This window comes from Atractosteus spatula, chromosome 26 (assembly GCF_055471065.1).
Source record: "Atractosteus spatula isolate fAtrSpa1 chromosome 26, fAtrSpa1.hap1, whole genome shotgun sequence".
NCBI lineage: Eukaryota > Metazoa > Chordata > Actinopteri > Semionotiformes > Lepisosteidae > Atractosteus > Atractosteus spatula.
In genome coordinates, this window is record NC_142731.1 from 9,857,796 (window position 1) to 9,879,267 (window position 21,472).

At 47.0% G+C, this 21,472-nt stretch overlaps 2 protein-coding genes across 2 annotated transcripts; both read right to left on the reverse strand.

Annotated features, from left to right (window-relative positions):
- Positions 1-1,123: 1,123 nt before the first annotated feature.
- snf8 (SNF8 subunit of ESCRT-II) lies at positions 1,124-8,009 on the reverse strand. The gene is made up of 8 exons (XM_088906359.1): positions 7,668-8,009; positions 6,219-6,269; positions 5,961-6,099; positions 4,599-4,703; positions 4,124-4,196; positions 3,097-3,238; positions 1,679-1,753; positions 1,124-1,530 (listed from the first exon to the last, which is right to left on the reverse strand). The coding sequence occupies exons 1-8, from the start codon at positions 7,719-7,721 to the stop codon at positions 1,393-1,395; spliced, it is 777 nt and encodes a 258-aa protein (XP_088762485.1). The 5' UTR covers positions 7,722-8,009; the 3' UTR covers positions 1,124-1,392.
- A 550-nt stretch (positions 8,010-8,559) lies between these two features.
- gip (gastric inhibitory polypeptide) lies at positions 8,560-10,968 on the reverse strand. The gene is made up of 5 exons (XM_088905943.1): positions 10,916-10,968; positions 10,341-10,418; positions 9,293-9,442; positions 9,094-9,201; positions 8,560-8,629 (listed from the first exon to the last, which is right to left on the reverse strand). Exons 2-5 carry the CDS (start codon positions 10,409-10,411, stop codon positions 8,620-8,622), a joined length of 339 nt encoding a protein of 112 aa, XP_088762069.1. The 5' UTR covers positions 10,412-10,418; positions 10,916-10,968; the 3' UTR covers positions 8,560-8,619.
- Between the last annotated feature and the right edge of the window lie 10,504 nt (positions 10,969-21,472).

Genomic DNA, 21,472 nt, shown 5'->3' on the forward strand with positions numbered 1-21,472 from the left:
AGGGACGAGGTCGGAGCGAAGGGCAGACACGGCCTCCTCAGCTGGCAGCTGGTCCGATCACGAGCCCATGCCATGTCCCAAACCCGGAAGACAGGAGTCTCCATTTCTTTATACCCCACCACCTTCAGCCTTTGCCGGATTATAGCACACTGTTTCCATTAGGGCTAATGAAAGTCTCAGCTTTCCCCCCCCCCCCCCAACAAAGCAGGAGACCACAGTGGGGTTGCCACCTTTCAGAGAGCGCAGACCTGCCCACATTTGCAAAGCCAGACAAAGAGAGCATGTCAGCCCTGAGCTCCCGCTACAGTGAAGGTCAGCTCCGACTTCCTCATGTAGGCTCCCACAGGGGGGGGGCCAAGACAGCCACAGGCTCCTTTTGATCAAATACTGGCTGATAAATAAATCGGAACAGAAGCCCACAGGGTTCCCAACCCGTCCTGGCAGGATTGTGTCTCCCAGGAGGATGCAGCTCTCGCCCACGCATCACCAAACGGCTTGATCAGCACGAGGTTGTCATCAGTCACCAGATCCAGTCGAGCGTTTACGGGATATTCTGTAAGAGATCACATCTCCCACCTCTGTCTGCCAGGTGGGAGCGGATTGACTTCCTGGTGGAAGAATGCAGCCGTGCCCACCTGCAGGACTCCGGTTTGCAGACTCTGCACTGTGGCGCAGGGCACAGGGGCATGCCAGAGCAGCGCTGGCGCAGGTCCCGATTCTGCCCGAGAAGCACAGGGGCCGCAGTAGCACTCACTGGCGTTTCTCAATCGCACGGGTATACGTGCGTTTTGCAAACATGGTAGACACGGTTTTGCAAACCCAAACGCAATGATAAAACGGGAACAGGTAAAGGTTTATTCCATGCCAAGAGGAAAAGAAAAGAGACACAACGTTGGCTCTGGAGGCTTCTTCTTCACACCTGAATCAGTCTCCTTTTTTATTATATTGATGTTTCTACTTTGTTACCCTGTGTTGATGCAATTGTGTCATTTGGTTTGTTCTCCATAAAAAAAAAAGGCAAAAAAAAACTTTACCTGTTCCTTTGCAGCCTATGTATGCTGACACAGCTACCAGCTGTACTTATAAGATACCAATAAATGACATGTTAAAAACAGAGGGATTATTCCATGATTACAACAGTTTATTTACAATGTCTGAGGTTCAGGTTGACAAGGTTGCCTGTCACACATTACAAGGACATCTGCACTGTACTAAACACACTGCAATAAAGTGGATCCTTGTGACTGATGAGACAACTCCACTTTCTACAGTAGCTCTTTATCCCGCGGTCATGAGCGACTCTGCCCATGCGTCTGCGTGACCGACTGTCCGTCTGTCCACCCCCCCCCCCGACATGAGCAGAGCACCACCTCTTCCTGCTCCTCCTCCGCCTCACGGCACCATCTGATTGGCCTCCTCGGGGGTGACATCACAAGAGCGCAGCTCCGAGAAGAGGGCGGGCAGCCAGTACTGCGGCTCCCCCTTGGCCTGGGAGTCCAGCCACGCCAGCCCCTCCTTCAGCAGGTGGTCCTGGACACAGCCAGGGGTCAGAGGTCACAGAAGGGGGGGGGGGGGGGAGACGGGTTTGGTTACGCTCAGCTTAACACCCAACCACTCAAGAGAGAAAAAGACTCCCATCACACGCGGATACGGACACACGAGGGGCAGGCACACTCACCAGCACGTGGCAGGCTCGCTCCTTCTGCCAGTTCAGGCTGTCCGTAACCTCGCTCACCGTCACGTAGCCCTTCTTCTGCGGACAGAGAGCACACACGCAGACACCAGCCGGGTCAGTCAGCAGCCCAGGGCACCAGGCACCCCTCCCAGGGTGCAATGGCCTGTTCCCGAAGCCTCTGCCCCACACGCAGGGGTGCTCGCCCGCTGGGCTGGAGCGGACAGTGGCGACCCAGATCCCAGGCTGCCCTCACGCAGGCATGGGCGGCGGAGAGCTGGTGACTTGACAATACCCGCAGAGCTCTGCCCCCCCCCCCCCCCCCAACCAGGGCAGGCGGCAGCAAGAACGCCTCTGGCCTCAACGGCCCGGCAGGCTCTGACTCAAATTCGCCCGTGCTGATGGCGTATAAAGACACGCTGAACGAAAGAAACCGAGAGACAAGGGAGTCCCTGGGGCTTTGTGGAGTGCCTGGCTTCAAGGACTCCTTGGATTTTTATTTTAAACTGTAAAACGTTGCACAGAAGAGTGCAACAAGGGCGATAACAGTGATATTAACAGTATAGCAACAAGCAACAAGCAACAAGCAACAAGCAACAAGCAACAAGCAACAAGCAACAAGCAACAAGCAAATTCCACTGTACCATTCTACTGTACAAAGTACAACAAGACATTCCATTCCAAAGGTATACTCCATTTATTCCATCATTCCAGTGACATAACAGTGATATTCCATTTAGCTCAGATTCACTATACAGTGAAAGGGGGCTCACGATGTCATCATTAAGCCTCATTTTCTGTTTATTTGGTAGCAATAGGCCCACCAGACGACCTTCCATATACCACCTCCCTTACTAGCGCAGCAAGTCCACATCCTACCAGGTACAGGGAACCTCCCTGTAAATGATCAGCTCACTGCTCCCGACAAGGATCGCGTAGTTGAACATATCCATCCATTTTCTAACTGCTTCATCTAGCTAGGGTCGCGGAGGAGCCGCAGCCTGTCCCAGCAAGGGTACAGCCTGGGCGGGACGCCAGTCCATCACAGGGCGCACACACACGCGCACACACCACGACCCGCTGTCCCTGAAGCCAATTAACCCATCAGCATGTCTTTGGTCTGTGGGAGGAAACCCACATCAACATGAGGAGAACATGCAAACTCCACACAGACAGCACCACAGGTCCAGAATTGAACCCAGGGCCCCAGAGCTGTGAGGTAGCAATGCTTGCCACTGCACCAATATGCAGCCCAGTAGAACACATGAATAATTCGAAATGTTCACACACTCACTCATTCTGGTTTTCCATTCCCAAACGGCACCAAAGGAAAACACAGTTGCGAATTCAACAGTGCATGCAAAACCAAGAGATCCTGCTGCCTTCAGAAACCAGACTCGGAGGGTCCGGTTCTGGTGCTCTACCTCTGCCAGTTGCAGCACCACGGTGTGATCCATGTTGAGCTCAGCCGGGACCGACTGGACCAGGTACGTTCCGCCCACTGGAATCATCCCAAACCCGTTTCCCAGCACCTTCAGCTTCTTGATGGCCCGGACCAGGTCGTCCCTGGGCAGAGAGAGGAGGCAGAGGGGCCTGTGAGCAGCCTGCAGCCCAGTGGCCAAAGAGCAGATTTCATCAGCGGCAGCCCCACCTTCAATCTAGTGAATAAAAGACCTTAAGACACTTATGAAATTTGTACATGTTCGATCAAACAATTAGGATAACTGTTTCACTGCCAGCTTAGGAAGAGAATATGCTGCTACGTGCTTCTGTCTCTGTTTCATAATGCCTCGCCAGTCGTGTTTTGTTATACCTTCATCATTTTCGGGGAAGCAAATGATGGGTTTCTCAGGGGACAGTGATGAGGGGTAGAGGGAAAAACCTTTCAACCTCCCATCTGCTCACCTTCAAGCTACTCTCCACCACAGGCCGATATTACAGGTCCAATCTCTCCACAACCCTCAGAGAGGACAGGGCACAGGTGTCACTGGAAGCAAAGAGCCTACCCCACAGCTGACAAGGTTACAGGATCTAGTGACCTGACAGTCTCAAACCTGTGATCAACAGGCGAGTGCCTTTTCCAGCTGAGCCTATATCACCAGACCCTATGAGGGGGGGGCAGTTGAGAATCACAGTATATGGTAAAAGTGAAAACACATCCCCCTCTCAGTGCTGAATCTACCATTCTTTAAGAGTTTCAAAATGCCTGCCTTACTCTTCCCATCATGCCATTCTTTACATTCACATATTTTTTACCGCTCTTCCCAAACAATGAGGGGGCCTCACAGTGTGAAATGGCCCTCTCGGAGGGCCTGTATGTCACACAGTGACTCCAAGTGTCAGACGAAGGGCTCGGAGACTGAAGGAACTCCAGCAGGTCCTGCTGCCCTCTCATTCCCAGCGTCCTCTCCTCCCTCTGACCCCTCCCCTGCTGGGTGTGGCCATACTCACTGACTGACGTCCTGGGCAAACTTGCCCCTCCCCTTCAGCACCTTCTGGTGGAGCTCATCCAAGGTGATCAGTCCTGACAAGCAGACAGACAACCAGAGCTCTTGAGCCACCATCATTACAGCATTATCATCATTACATTTCAAGACCAAGTCCATTATACTTCATGTTTTTGCTGACACAGATATTTCCCACTGCGTCAGGCCAGCATGCTGCCGTTATTATATTCTTCACAAAAGTACAAAGTCCTCACCTCGTCGACAATATAATGAAATGAAATACAGGTGCAACTTCACACAGTGCGTTGTTGTAAATTATTTTAACCTTTATGGTCCAGGCCAGTTACCCATTTATAAGATTATTATTCTGGTGCTCTGCCAGGTTTTAATTTAATTGTGCTTTAACTGCCTTTCTGAAGGGAGGGAGGTGTGCATCATGAGCAGTGAATCGCCCTCCCCCCCCACCAGCCAGTACTCACCCCCGTTCCTGTGCTTCAATGCCAGGCACACCTCGATGATCTGCACCCCCAGTTCGTAGTAGAAGTCCCCCACGCCCAGCATCTCCGACCAGAAGCCCTTCCCAGCTGCACAGGGGAACAGAAACGCCATACTTCAGACACGCTGAATGGATTCCACTGAACCGTTAGCCAGTACACAGAAACACACAATTAGCAAACTCCAGATGCAAATTCAGTAGTTTGTTTAGAGCCTCATAAAGACAAGAGAGACTAGATATGCAGAGGATTGAGCCAGAGAGATCACGGGCTGTGTGGGGTACAGATGGGAGGGCAGGAGGAGTACGAGCAGAACGGGGAGTCCCGGGTGCGAGACTTACAAAAGCAGGTGAGCAGCAGAGCAAAATTTGGATCTAACCTTCCTCCCGAATTTTTTTTATAACACGGTTATAATTCCATGAAGTATATTTACAATTGCGTAAAGGGGTGAACACAGGCTCCCCGGTAAAAAGATTAAACAAGCTGTGAAGAGGCTTCTCCTTTCAAAGGGTGGGCAATGAGCATTAATAGAGTGTGTTTGACATGACAAGATCAGAACTAGCTGCTCTTGTCTGCTTTGCTCTGTCATGCACAGTGCCCACATTTTCAGTGTTTGTTTTGTCAAGTAGTGTCCTTTTCAACTCTCCTTTGGCCAAATCCGTTTCCTAATTTTCCCCCAGTTAAAATCGCCTGAACTAGTTCCAGCACAAGGCCTGTGCTGCTTCTGTCTTAACATCACTGCCACAGTTTACCGGAAAGCTAATCTGGGAGCCCATCCAACACGCAATTCAGCCCTGCGCTTGCCCGCTGAAACACGTGCAGAAGGTGGCCCATTTACTCCCACCAGCTGGCGAATGAGACACCCAGCTGTGCCCGTTCAGGCAGAACAGAGAAGCACGCCGATGTATCTTAATCACAACTAGGTTACTAGGTTAACCACAAGCCTGGTTAACAGCATCTAAAAGTTTGGAATTCCAAGGGCGACAAATGAGTTTCGTGGCTCTGGGATTGGGGCGGAGCGGTGGCTCTGTGGCTCAGGATCTGCGCCTGTGGCTGGAAGGTTGCCGGTTCAAATCCTGCAGCCGGCAGAGGAATCCTACTCCGTTGGGCCCCTGAGCAAGTCCCTTAACCCCAACCGTACAATGGCTGACCCTGCGCTCTGACCCCAAGCTTCTCTCCCTATCTGTGTGTCTCATGGAGAGCAAGCTGGGGTCTGCGAAAAGACGAATTCCTAATGCAAGAAATTGTATAGGGCTAATCAAGTGATGTTATGTTATCTGCCGATGATGTGGTAGTGGTTGGGAATGAACACAGGAGACATGGGGCAGAGGGAGGGGGCGCAGTTACAGGCCAGCGGGTCCACGGCGATGGTGGCACACATCTCCTGGAACTGCAGGCGGAACTGGGCACTCTTGCGGATCTCCTGCTTGTGCTTGCTGGCAAACTCCTCCAGGTGGGTCTTGAAGGTCTCCAGCTGCTTCGACATCTGGAATTCAACGCATTAAGAAAAAAAACAGGAGCAAAGTAACTTACTGATGCACTCACAGGTCTGCTTTCCCCCTAAACTACTGGGGGGAAAAAAATCAATTCCATTTCAGTGCTCACCTGGGCGATCTGATCTTCTGCCAGAACAGTGCCTCGTTCCTTATACTTCGCCTACAGCCGTGAAGAAAACAGAGCATGGTCACTCATTTTAGAAGTAAAACACCTGCCCTTTCCACAGGATTATAGTGCCACTTGCTATTTCCATAATTATTTGGTTTCGAAAGCACTCCATATATTTTGCTGCACGGTAAATACTGCAGTAAAACAGTCTGCTTTCATAAAGCCTTTTTGGTGCCGGCTTTATGATCTGCATGTCGGTACAGTAGGGAAATAAATGGAATCTTAACGTTTTATCAACAATTAGTCTTAATGCATCACAGTGGGTTTAAAAGGAGAAGAACTTTTTAACAGCGCTCTTGTTTCGGCATAACGGGTAGATGCTACATATGTTCTATCAGTCGGTGGTAGCGAGCACCATTTTCTATGCGGTGGTATTCTGGGGCTCTGGGATTAGCGTAGGGGATGCTAACAGGCTGAACAAGCTCATCAGGAGAGCAAGCTCTGTCATTGGGTCTGGCCTGGACCCCCTGGAGGTAGTGGCTGAGAGGAGAATGGTGTCCAAACTAGAGGCCATCATGGACAACGTCTCCCATCCCCTCTATGACAGGCTTGTAGAAATGAAGAGCACGTTCAGCAATAGACTGATTCATCCACAGTGCGACAGGGAGCGCTACAGGAGGTCATTCTTGCCTTCTGCCATAAGACTGTACAACGCATCCACCTTGCGTCTGGGCAGAGGCAACATTGACAGTGACCTGTTTCTGGACTGAACAGTTAACTGCTACATCTGTTCTTTTTCCTTTCCCATTTAAAACCGTTTTTGTGCAATATATGCCAGGGACATGTGCAATACATTTATATTTATAGTCATATTGTACAATACGACTTTTTTGTGCACTGTTCTGTTCTGGTTTGTTCTTTGTGTGTTCTGGACTGTAAGTAACTCTTCTTAGTGCACTTCTCAATGTATTGATTGTATTGTACGGATTGTATTATTGTTATTGTATCATTCGTTACACTGTTGCTGTTGCACTGCAATTTCCCTCACGGGATCAATAAAAGTATCTATCTAAATAATAACGTATTTGTATTTAAAGCTCGCGTTTTATTTTGATATTCTGGGCGCTGCGAAAATAAAAACTCAGAATGCCCCCGAGCCAAGAATCTTGAGAGGACACGGCAAGATCCCGGTACACGAACGTAAAATGGGCGCTTGTACTTCTGCTGCTTCAGAGGAATAAGTCGGCTCGAGTATTCGACGGGTGCCGATTATTCGACTGTCCTGCCGGTGATCGCAGCACCGCCGTGCTTTTGCTGTTACAAGCGGACTCTGTGCAACGTGCGCCTCGCAATCGACCACCACTACTCTTTTTAATTTAGTAAAGAAGACACGACCCCGCAAATGCAGCACAGATTTGGAGGGAAAAAAGGTTCAAACCGCTTCCGTACCTCCGCAAGCTTCTTTTTGGCAATCGCCCCCGCGCCCACCGCTCTTCTGTGCATTTCTGTTGGCGGAACAAACTTTTCCTTCCACAAAGCGAAGAGACTTGGGCTCCTGTTTTGCAAACCGACACTTCAGCGTCTAGAAACTGCAGCTCTGTGGGGGCGCCAGTTACCTCATTCTTGCTCCATGGGCTACTGTCCAATTGTTATCTCCTTTCTTTTTCGCATTGCACATAAATATTATATATTTAAAATTATTGACTTTCAAGAAATTATCCGCCGAACAGGCTTACAACAGTAACAACATTTCCTGGTTTACCTCCGTGAGACTGAGAGGAAGTATATTATGACTACTTCCGCCTGCGCCGCCGGAAAGAGGGCTGCTGAAAATATCCTCGATGAGTTTTGCAAGCACGCCTCCTGTTGGCTGTTTGCTTTTTAAGTGCTCTCATGCTCCAAGCAGTTACGCGTGTGTTGCCTTTATTACCAATAAATACTGTATCTGAAAAGATCTATCATCAAAATCTAAAAGACTGTCGTTGTATTTTGTCCCGTTTTTTTCTTTCACTCAAATTAAAGTGAACGGGGTTCGTGTTGTTTTGTATGAGACACCGTACACAACCGTCAGAACACAGCTGCCCACCGACATCATTTGTTGTTTTTATTTGTTGTGTAAAAGCTTACTTCAGAACTACAGTATTTATGCATGTAGTAGGTTGTTTCTGTAGCAGTTTTTATGTTGTAAAACACTGCAGGCACGTTTGGCCATTTTAAAACAAGTACGAAATCTGTTCATAATCACGACACGTGTTTATTTCATCGGAGGTTTTTATTGGCGTCGCGGCGATGGATTTACACGAGAGTTAACAGACGGGTCTGAAACCGAAGGCGGCTCACGCCGCCATATCCTCTCCAGGGCGACTCCGCCAGTCTCCGCCCGGCGCCCGTCGGCGTGACGTCACTGGGTCCTGGAAGGGAAAGGGAGACACCCACTCAAAACCAAGGAGGGATCAGCCCTGTCACCACAGGAGAGCAGTCTCTTTGAGGCATCCTCCCTCTGTTTGGACACCAGAAGCTTATGGATCCAAGGATCACGTCTAGACGTTTATTGAAGAATCCCAGGATATTCACTTCAACATTCCGGGCGGTTTGTTCCAGACCCCTACAACCCTTTGTGTAATGAACTGCCTTATGTTCTCAGTCTGAAATACTACCCCCCCCCCACTCACCCCAGTTTTCCCTTTGGTCCTTAGAACATACGTTTTCCCTTTGTTTATTTTTGTGAAATTCCAGAGCATAGGTAACTGCCACTCAGACATCTGTTGGACATCATAGCATGTGAAGCTCTGGTGTGTTGGAGCCCAGCTTGCCTCATCTGGATGTTAGATGACCTGGGCGCAGCTCCCCTGAGTCCGGCCTGGATGCAGCTCACCTGTCTTTGCTGGCCGTCCTGAGAGCTGACTCAACGAGCTCCTGCCTCACCAGGTCACTAAGCAGCTGCAGCGCCTCGGAGCCCCCAGCTGAGCGCTCGCCTCTGCGGCTGGGAGAGCAAACCTGGGATCAGCACCTGATCGCGAGCGGAGGGGTGGAGGAGCGGAGGAGCGGAGGAGCTCAGGATCCCGGACACTCACTCGCTTTTCTTCTCCCGCCTGGTCAGCAGGAAGTTGACAAAGTTCTTCTGCACCATGGAGTCCACGATCTTGCTGATGTCGCTGGCGAGGGTGGACTCGGCGTAGCGTCTCCCGAAAGCCCGCCTCTGCTCCCCTGGTTCCTGTTCCAGCCTGGCACACACATGCATGCACGCACATACGCAAACACATACACATGCACACACAGACACACATGCACGCAGACATGCATACACACACACACATGCATGCAGACATGTACACACACACATGCATGCACAGACGCGCACACACACACACACACAGACACACATGCATGCACAGACGCACACACACACAGACACACAGACGTACATGCATACACATGCAAGCACAAACACATGCACACAGACACAAACGCACACACACAGACGTACACAGACACACAAATGCAGACACACATGCATAGACACGAGCACATGCAGACGCAAGCACACAGATATGTGCACACACCGGACACATGCACACACATACACACACGCACACAGGGCATGGCCATTACATCACCCATCACACATTCCCAGGACAAAATGCACACAATACATGAGACAAACAACATCACAAGCGTCCTACACAGCAAACACAACGACTGCATAGAGGAGTCCTCTACAAGCACAACCAAAATGTGCCAGTAGAGCAGTGAAAGACAGGAAAGTATCTCTACTCATGTGTGGCTGCGGTTCAGTCTAAACTAGGGGAGCCAATCTATCTGCTTCTCCCAGCTCTTCAGGTGCTGGTGCTCCCTGCACACACACCCTCCAGGACCAGGACTGAGGACTCCCATCTAAATATTTAATGTCTGCATAAGTAACGGACAATTGCACTAAATTGATCCTAAATTTTGGCATAGGAAAAATTACAGCAGAAAAGAAAACAAAAAAGCCCAAGAAAAATGGCATCCCTCAACCCAGCTAATATCTGTCCATCTTGTGATAGTAATTTCCCCAGGGTTTGGCCCCAGAACTCCCTGCTCAAGTGAGAGAGGCTCTGCAGCCCCCCAGCCAGTTCTCACCTGCTCTCCTGCTGCGCCAGCACCATTCCCACCACACACAGCAGGAGGAAGCTCTTTCCCACCTTCATCATGGTCCGTCTGTGAGCGTGTACAGAGAGGACTCAGAGTTAACACACCTGTTCAGCGAGCACTGGAGTTAACACACCTGTACAGAGAGCACTGGAGTTAACACACCTGTACAGACAGGACTCAGAGTTAACACACCTGTACAGACAGGACTCAGAGTTAACACACCTGTACAGAGAGCACTGGAGTTAACACACCTGTACAGACAGGACTCGGAGTTAACACACCTGTACAGATAGGACTCAGAGTTAACACACCTGTACAGAGAGCACTGGAGTTAACACACCTGTACAGAGAGCACTGGAGTTAACACACCTGTACAGACAGAATTCAGAGTTACAGAGCGTGCTAGAGTTAACAACTGTACAGATAGGACTCAGAGAAAACTCACCTGTACAGAGAGCACTGGAGTTAACACACCTGTACAGAGAGCACTGGAGTTAACACACCTGTACAGACAGGACTCAGAGTTAACACACCTGTACACAGAGGACTCAGAGTTAACACACCTGTACAGAGAGCTCTGTGTGTCCGATCTCCTGGCTGGTCTGGGCTGGGTCGATCCCTAGTGTGTCCGTCTGAAAGTGGAGCAGCACAGCTCCCCAATTTATAGAGACACGGGTGCATGGCTCAGCCCCCGTTATCACAGCAGGAAACCTAGTAGGAGAAAAACACTTTAGTTCCGCTCCATTAGGAACATTAATGGGCTCAGAAATAAGGACACGGGTTTCAATAACAGTTCTGTTTGTCTTTTAACAGGCTGCTGGATTTAATTCCTTGTAGTTCAAGTAGGTAGCTGCGCCAGCGTGCATCGGCTGCAAAGGAACAAGTAATAGGTTTATTTCCTGCTGAAAAGAGAAGAAACACAACGTTTCGGCTGTGGAGCCTTCTTTAAATCGTTCTTTAGACCACATGCGTCATATTTTTCTGCGTCTTACTAAATAAGTCTGCCCGACTCTCCATATTCCAGTACCGCGTTTTAAAGCATGGACTTTCTGGAGTAAGGACTGCTAAGCATATCTAGAAGGTATAAAATGACTAGTGAGAAATATAGTCTGTGGATGGTAACTGAACTGCAGGTTGTCATGAAGGAGAGGTGCCCAGACAAGACCCCCCCACCCACCCACCAAGCACACCCATCCCGTTTCTCCCTGCTCTGCAATTGGTTTTGTGTTTTAGATGCTGATCTCTGAGTGACACGACAAGGGAATCAACTTCGCTTGGTCCCGAGTTTTTCTCCTGACCGTGTGCCCGGTGCGTGTTGCGTGTGTACACGAGTCCCACCGGGGCGGGAGAGGGTGTGAGCGCGGAAGTGCGGCAGCGAAGCGCCTCAGCCTCCGCCGGAATATAATTACGGGATAATTATAATGACTGGAATATGAAATGATACGGGTATTTCCGGTTGCTCCGAGTTACGGGGGCGTATTTCTTCTCATCCGAGGGCTCGCCAAGCACGGCTGACTCATAATTTGCGGTTTCTGGTCCTTCGTGTTTCCAGTCCATTACCCTGAGTGTTGCTGCATGGGGTAAAAGCTCCAGTCTCGAGTTCTCACCTCACCTGCCGCGCGATGTCGCGCACCTTGAAAAACACCCGCCGGCTTTCCTGGGAATGTTTTGTTTTTATTTAAACAAACAAACAAAAAACCTCTTGATCTTTTGTTCTCCTGTAGGGCGTGCTCGACGAAGGTTTGATTGAAAAACGATGAGTACTTTTTTTTATCGTTCTCTACAAAAGCGTTTTAAAATGGATCTGTCCAATTTAAAGACATCTGTCATGATCATCAAATAAAGATTGTGGAAGTTCAGTCAGACTTACAGTATGTGTGTATTGTGTGTGTCTGGGCTTGATTTGCAGTAGTAATTCGAGCTCTTTACATTAAATTTCTGGATCGCCCTTCTCTCGGTCCCAAATTTTAAAAAATATATATTTTAGCACCTTTTCGTGACTTTTATCTGCTTAACTCTCGACATCCTTACATTTTCGTTTACGCGCGATATATAACAACTCTTATATATTCACCATCTGTATTCAGCAGACCAGTTTTCAAAGATATTCTTGTCTGGTTTTAAAACTGAGCGGTTCCGAGCTCCACTCAACTTCACCGTGTCGCCGCACTGCGAGAAGAATTTTATCCGGTGAAACCCAATCGATTTGATCTCGCAAATCGCCTTCTGTCCACGCTAAGTCTCTGCACAAGTCCCTGTGATTAAAGAGCATGATTTGCATTCGTCTCATCTCCGACTCGGAGTCAGAAAGAAGAGTCCACCAGAATCCGAATCGAACAAAACAATTCGACTTTCAAGAACGCAAATTCCCTTTCGGCGTCGAACTGAACAGCTCACAGCAGGGTTGTCGTTTCTGTGTGCTGGACCGAAACGAAAAACTTGTGTTGACCCTGCGCGATCACAGATTAGGTCCAATCCAAATTATTTTCAGATGCTCCTACCAAGAGACGTTTATCACATAAATGCCGTCCACCTGTATATAATGCGAGTTAACCTGTTCTAAAATTCGGTTCGGAACAGGCAACTGAATGGATGATGTGATATATTTTATCGCTGTTCATGCTCGACACACCACCTGAAGTTGCAAGCACACATCGCCCGATCAACTGGGCAGTCTAGCACTGTAGAGACTTTATTTCTCACCGAATCGCTGTGCTTGAAGTTCATTCCGAATTCCCATTTTTAGTGTGATTAAACGAAAACCAAGACATTTTTAAAACGTGATAGAAAAACAAAACCATACGAAATGACGCGGAAATTTAATTATAAGCAGCACGTAAATATTAAACACATCCAGCCAGTTGCATCTTTACCATGGGCTCGGGGTGTATCGTTATATTCTGGAAGTAGAACATTTTTAACACCTTCGTGTTTTCTTCAACGGTAAGAGCGCGGGAGACTATGAAACCGTTTCCTCGGGTTCGGGTGGTTCGGTTTCGTTGTGTCCACTAGTGCGGGGAGCTTTGAAGACGCGGTGACTTTGGTGAGAAGATTAAACTGCCGGTTCTCAGAGATACTCTGCTAATTAAGTTTCTTTACCCTAAATTTCTCACGGGAGTTACAGAATTAAGACTGTAGGGTGTAGCTAGGGTGGACTATGACTGCGCTTTTGATAGTTCTTCTGAATCTGAAGAGCGCTTGAAATACCCCCGCTCTGATTTAATCAAATGTTTCGTGTTGTTAAATCAAATTCGATTGAGGTCCTGTTCATGTGGAGGGGTGTTCTTTATTGTGGAGAGGTGGGGGGTGGGCATTAGCAGCTGAAAACAACAAATAAAGTTAAAAAAAATTGGAACCGACTGAAGATTTATATCGCCTGTTTGTTAATCATCGCTTTTTAATCTCGGTGAGTGAGTCGTCGTCCACATCATTAAACGGCATTTTCACGAAAACAAATTTAAAAACAGGACACATGGGTGACTGTGGGTGTGTTAAGTCTATCTGTGGTTGTAACAAATAATATTTTATTTATTAATTAACAAAATCAATTACGCATGAATTCATGATGCGTGTACGTCTGTAGATTTTAGCTGAGACCTACCAGAAACACGCAACCAATAGAGTCACGATCTTTTCATGAAAGGTTTTGACCGGGATTAAAAAGTTGATTTTCTTATCATCACCAGGGGCGATTTAAAATGTTTGTCAACTTTTGCCTTACGTCTTTTACAAAGTATAAGGGAAACTATTCTAAAGCAAGCCCGAGAGCATTATTGAGTAAGAATACGCGCCGCTCGATCGCTGTGTTTTAAGCGCTTGGACTCGGAGGATTAAACGCTTCTGCTTGACCAGGGCTGAAGGACGAACAGGTGCCGAGCAATCACGGGAGCTCTCGGTCCCGGTCAGACTGGACCCTCCTGTCCGCTGGGTTTTGTCCCGCGCGAGTTGTTACTTCTCAAATTGATCTGCTTGCTGGTTTTAAACTTTGTTTTGGGTTTTTTTGCACGTGGTTTTCTCTGACACCCGGACTTCAAACATATTGTTTCCAACGTCTCCAGCCTGCGGGGTCCTAAGACTGTTTCCTGAAGAGTCTCCTGGGTGCTTTCCGTCCGAACGCCTGATCATTTTATCACGAAGAGCCGCGGGTGGGCGTGACACTGAACCAAACACATTTGAACAAATTATTGTTGTTGTTTTTTTCTTCTAACGCGTCGGGAATGCGGCGTGTTCTAAATATGAAATATCGGCCCATGTTGATACTGATTACAGTGTAATGCAATGTCAGATTATAATTTCCTCTGCCGAGGGGCGCAGGTGAGTCCTCAGCCGATCCGAGGCTGGACGAATCCGGCGTCTGTGCGGCTGATTCTGCGGGTCTGTCAGTCAGCCTGGCGGAAGAGGAGGAGTTGGAGGGGGCTGTAGGCACAGACAAGACGCCGAAGACAGGCGGCAGCAGAGTGGCTTAGGCGGAGGGGGGGGAACTAGGGTGCCGAGACTGTGAGCGAGGAGTGAATTACACGAGAAGAACGAGTAAAGACGAGACGACCCGCTCTGTTCTGGGAGAGAGAAAGGTTTTAAGCAAAGTATCTTTTGTGCGTGGTCTCCACAACCTTGCTTATCGTTGGTTGAGCGGAAGGCGGCGAGGTCGGGGGGGGGGGCAGACGCCCGCCGGCTGCACCGCCCGATCCCTCCACACGGCGGCAGCACTCGCAAGCGATTGGTTACCGACAGTGATTTTGTCTCCCTCGGTGAAACTTTCTGAGAAGTTCCATTCATGGATCTTCCACGAGGTACTTAAAGTGATTCGGTTTTCAAGAAGTCGCCCCGCGTCCCAAACTACCCATTACGATTTATGTCTTAACCCTAAACCTGCGCAGTAATACGATTTTCACTGCGTCCCCGGCATTTCAGTATCCAAAATATACGTTCCTCGTTCTGCATCTCCTGTGCTTTTGTTCGCTTAAATTGTCGTCCGACAACTGTGAATTTACCAGGCTTTACGTACCCTGCCCCGTGGTATTTGACAGAGCTTCCACAATCTTGCGGTCAGACTTAAGCGTCACTTGGTTTTCGCAGCTGCTGGCTGGCTGTGTAGGGGACCGACCCCCTTCGGTGCACATAAACTGTGGATTTGCCCGTGTCCGTGAGGAGAATAACTTTTAAAAACTCGATAACGGATATGGTCTTTGAGCAATCTTTTTTTTTAACTCATCTTTTTGTTGTTTAACTCATTTTCTGCTTTGGTGTTTTCATTTGTAGTCCTGTATAGCGCCTTCAGACGCGAGGCTTGAATTAGCGCTTTATACATATTTATTTTTAATTGAAATTTAAACTCACGGCTACATGGGGGGGAAAAGAGGGAATTGAAAATCAAGTTCATTTATTGTTTTATTTATTTATTGAATTTATTTATTCATTTATTGTGGTGCCCCCTTTTATCATTAAAACGATTTTTTTTTCTTGATGGGTTTTAAACCCATTCTGTTTTTATCTCCGGTTTCTTATGTCGTGCACGAGATATATACATTTCACCGGAATGCGTGCGCGCGCGCCATACTTCAGGGTGGGTGTTGTGCGCTTGCGCGCGTTCATGGCGGTTTTCAGGAGCAGAATGTGTTGCTGTTTGTTGGGGGAACAGGAACTGCATACCATTAACAAAACTTTTATGTGCAATTGTTTTCAATCGATTTAAATTCTAATATCAACACACAGCGCGTTTTAAGCTTACATAGTGCCCCGTGTCGAGTTCAGAAAGCTTGTTTTTGTCTTGCTCGTAAAAAAAAAAGACGGCGCTACAAAATGGTGTCACTTCATTCATGTAGAAGAAAAATGAAGGCAACTACATTTTTATTTTTTAAAAAAAAATCTTTGAGAAATTTTGTTTAAGGTTTTGAACAGTTGGGCAACAAGACGTCGAGGCACGTGTGTGTGTGTGTGTGTAGAGAATCTAGAAACTTAAGGGAAAAGACCAGCAGGAATATGTAGTTAAGGTTGGTCTGAAAGTCTGACTCCTGTCCTCAACCGGCTGTCCGCCTCGGCCGGTGGCTATCCGGACCAGTCCGCTGTCCAGCCGGTGTTTCCAGAGTGAGGAGACCCGCACTGGTCCCGAACCCCCCGGCCAACGCGCACCCCGAATCACGAGCCCCGGGCCTACTGGTTCCGGACACCACTCGGCCGTGCAGCATCTCGGGTTTCCCGGACACCAGTAACATGCCTTAAGGAGCATCCTGTTTCCGTGCTGTGGTTTTCTGATAACCGGCCGCTTGTAGCTCTACAATGTGAGAAAAAATACTCTTTTTGTGCGTGCAAGCACATGTAGGAATTGCGTCTTAATTCACGTCTTTTGATTTTATGTTTTAGGCTTTGGTTTACCTGTGTTGTCAAATCGACCGCTGTAGCTGATCAGGTGACTTAATCTTTTTGTCGTCCACATAAGTATCTGCGTTCGCAGAAATGATGTCCATTTTTCTCTGAAGTCCCCTGTTTCTACAAGATGCAGACAAATCTAAGATTTTGTGATTTAGAAAGCAAATGGAGACATTGATGTGTTCAATGCATTTTATGGTCGTTTATTTCAGCATTATACAATGAAACACCCACAATTAAAATCCTACAATAAATGTACGTATATTTTTAAAAGATATATATTGACTTATTAGATTATTTTAAACTATTATAGTACGGAAACAAAAGTCCAATGTTTAAACCCAAATAAAATAAGAAAGTCGCAGGATAAAATCTAAAATAGAAGATTTTTTGTTAAAATCTCACAAGAGAAGGGATTTTTAGGAATGCTGTTACAGGAATGTGCTGAAAGTCTCAGCATTAATGCAGCTGTCTAAAACATCAAGTATGGAGGGAAAAATAACTCATTTTAAAGACAGTGTTTGCATTGTTATTAAAGTTTTTAAACAAAATTTTATAGAGGCATCTTAAAAAAAACCAAGTGAGATGGACAGTTCTTAAACATGATCCATCATTAAGACCATAGATACATGTTACATTTCACACCATATTGGTGGGAAAAAAAAGGTATTTACATGCAATCATTTGTGAAGATATTGTGGTGTACGTCTTGTAAAAGAACATGATGGTGGAATTCAGTTCACAAAGGGAAAAACATGCAAAAGCAGGGTCCTAATTGCAAATGAGTGGGAGATGTTCAGATGGAAAAACTGTGCCTACATTCATTTCTTGAAAAGAGTAAACAGTTATAAAATGAGGTAGATCCAGCTAGTCAATACATCCAGTGCCCATACAGCACATCCAGAGTGCCTGCAAAGTGAAGATACCTCATGTTCACAAGAGACACTTTTATATAAGATCATTCTCTCCCATGATACGCCAACTTGTCCAAACACACACATGCACACACACACCTCCCCATGCCTGTCAGCTCACTCTTCCTCTGCCTCTCAGCAGCTCACACTTGGAAAAATAAGATCTCTGGTTCCGGGTCTGCAGACTTGGTGAGGATGTTTGAAGGGTTGGTGAAGAGCAGGATATCGTTAGAATTCATGTTTTATAAATCCCCTCACAACCTCGGAACTTTTGAAAAGCGTTGGCGTTTCGACAACATCCTGTGCGAGATTGTGAACCGTGAAAGATTGATATTACAATTATTTTTCTAATTCTTAAAGTGGGGTTCTAGGAATCAAGATTTAAACTCTGGATTTTGTTTTTCTGTCAATAAAGATTGATTGAGCCCTCTCTCTCTCAGCAGCTCGCCCATCCCCAGACCCAGGAGCAGAGGAAGCAGTCTGCAGACACATTTGTCGCCCGAGCCGATCAAGTGATGTTTCTTCTTACTGCAGGGAGGGGAACCTCGTCACAAAAGCTTTTTCCGGGTGCGAGAGTGTATAAAACAGATCTAATGATTTCCCAAGTGGCTCTAAAAGCCCCAAAACAATTTTAGTTCCATACTTGTTGCTTCAATACAGCACGTGCATTGGTTTACAAAACGACACCTTCTTGCAGGACCTGACAGCATTGGCGTTTTAAATTTTGCATTTGAGATTAATTAATCTGGATTAAGAGCAGCCTTTAACTGGGAAGATTATTTAATGTTCCTGTTGAGGCAGCAGTCAGGAGCTCACACACTGCTAATCTGGTTTGAAGGCTTGTCACTTAAATGACTGGGCACTTTGGCATTTTTGAACTGCTTTGAAAAACACAAAGGATCACGCTGTAAGAGTCTGGCAAACCGCCTTGCAAACAAACACTCACAAATAAACAAAACATGACTGTTGAGTAATATATGGTAGACTGCTTACTATGTGCAGTTATGTACTCGGCCAGAGAGATGAGATAAAAGATGTCTGAACAAAATCGAAAGCTCTTTAAATCTGGATCTCATGCTCCTTCATAGAACATTGATTGATGTAAAACTTCCTGACAAAAGCTGTTTGCTTTTAGGCAACCTGGATATTTCTTTTTCAGGTTAGGTGCAATTCAGAAGTCTTAAAAAAGAGCTACTTAAAAGTCAGTTGTGCCCCTTGTTTGTTTCTACTGGTGACAGTGTCTTATTATTTCATACATGGTTGTATGATTAATGAGAGGTTTTGTGAAGGGGGGATGGATAATGAATTAAATCTGCAAGGACCACATCTTTTCTAAAGATGATCCTACACAAGTAGCATGTAAGTAATTATGAGTTAAACCCTTTTTGTGCTGTGGTGTAATTCTGTCTATCACATCCACTGAACTGTTCTCTGCAAGAAAATATATATATATATTTCAGGCTGAAATTAAATGCACTGTCTGTTCACAATAAAAATTAACCAGAAGATAGATCTCTTTCAGACGTTTTTTTCTGTGTGACCTTTAAGATCAGTCTTTACCGATAGTCAAAATCAAGTGTTACCTTGAGAAATGAAAGAAACAGCTTTCTCCAGCAGTCTGTTTTTGCAGACACCTTACAAATGTGAAATTGTTGTTGTTCAGCTAAGAATTTGAGAATCTACGTCAATTTTTCCTCAGGTGTCCCATATCTTCAAGACAGCTCCTTTTCATTTTAACAGTAATGGAGAAGATTTTTTTTTTAATGTGATTCTTGCAGTTGAAGACCTGAAGTACTGTACATAATACATTTATGCAAATGCAAATATTTGGTTTAATCTTCATTTAACATGTATTAGATGAAGTTCAGTCCACTGTCCTTAAAAAAATAAAAGGTAGTGCCGAAGGTTTTCACTCATTTTAAAAACATCATGAAGCAAAGCAGCAGGACGTTCCAGCAGCATGTTCTACTGCAAACTCTTGAACATGCACAGACCTGGTGGTGTGTTTTGGTTGTGCTGGGGCAAATTGAAGGCACATGTCAAGTGCTGCTTTGTCCAATGGTTTTAATGGTAGTTTTGTGGGATCGCATGTTTTGAAAATTGCCCATCAGCTAACCATGTTTATGGTTGGGTTTTTTTTGCAGACCAATACAATGTCTATAGTGAAGGTGCTCTTCAGGTGACACTTAGCTTGACATCTGATTTCATAGCTTTTATCCTTTTAGGTCCTTGCACTGAAGGGGGTAACCGGATTAAACCCAGGTCGTAGGTGAAAAAAACACCCTCTTCTGCTTCCCTGCCTGCGTGGCTTTCCGACCAAATGGACTGGGATCAACTCTAAAAAATGTACTGGAAAAGAAACATTGCAGTCCGTCAGGTGGTTGCAAAATCGCTGAAGGAGAGTGGGGTGCAGGGAGCAGAGTGACAACCAAATTTTCTTCTTTCTTTTTCGTGCAAAAATCCTGGGTCCGTTTGCTGTGAAACTTGGCCCGTGCAGAACAGGTTCTGAATTTCAGCCCAGGGGCAGCTGCAGTGTGTGTCACCCAGCCCTCCACTGCTCCCCCCCCCCCCCCCCAGTTTAGGGTTCAGCGCAGTGAAGACCACAGCGCATGTTTAAGAAAGCTCAGTTACCGATGCCGTGCTGCTTCTATCTTTCAAATACACCTCCATGTTAAAGACCTCCATGTGAAGCAGCTTTCTAACTTCATCCAGTCCCTGTTCACCAAAACACGTTACCATGGTGCCTAGAGCCTGGTGCACGCTAGAATGTTTTGTTCAAACATGAACGCAGTGTGTCTCTGCAATCTCCCGTGTGATGGGAGAGGGAGTCAGCATAATAAGAGCTCATTACTTCACACCATACTTGGGTTTTTTTTTGAGAGAAGCCATGCCTAACTTCATATGACCTGCAGAGAATGTGTGTGTGTGTGTGTGTGTGTGAAAGAGAGGAAACGACCATCCTGCATCTTAATGACAATAATTAGTCAGAACTAATTGTGTGTTTTAAACTTTCCCTAATTGTAGATGATGTCCCTTTGCACACTCATTCATCCAAGCCAGACTGGATGAATGAGTGTACAAAGGGGGCATCAGATACCACTGGCTTGGATGAATGGGTGTTGTTAAGGTCTAGTGATGTAATTCATGTACATTTGCACAGTGCTGGTCTACATTTGCGAAGGAATGTGTACAGAGATGAACATGATTCACAGACACCTGTCTTCATCCTCGATGAACAGATTCCAGGTGTATGACGCTGCACGAGGACGGTGTGCTGTAGCATGCCCCTGGTCTGTTGGAAACGTGCTGCTCATTGTGTCTGGGAGCAGGGCAGGTCTGAGACCTTTCCTGGACCTGGAGATCTTCCAGAGCTGAGGGCTGGACAGTCAAGACGCTCTGGCTGTTTGTCCAAGCCCTTCCCTGTTACAGCAGAGCCCTCTCCTCCATCGCACTGAGCTCGCCTGTTCTGAACGGGTTTAGACTTCTCCAGCTTCTCCCCAGTAGTAAGACGCACCTGAGGGACAATGAAATGTGCACACAGATCAACTGATAAAGGGTGACATTTAGCACTTTCCACCAGCCCTCCCACCCTTCTAAAGCAGTAGCTCTGTTTGCTTTTATAATTAAAAAAATGCGTGAAAGACAGCTTTGGTTAGCACGCTGTTTTTTTGAAAGGCCCGTGGAGGCTGTGTGGTCAGCCAGGTAGCGTCTGTCCTGAGCAGTCACTCTGCTCTCCGGCAGGGACCAGGAAGGGCCGACTGGAGCCAGCACGTGACCTGGGGACGAGAGTCCAGCTCTGGCTGGGCTCTTCCAGACAGAGGCCTCTGGCCCCTGCCAGTC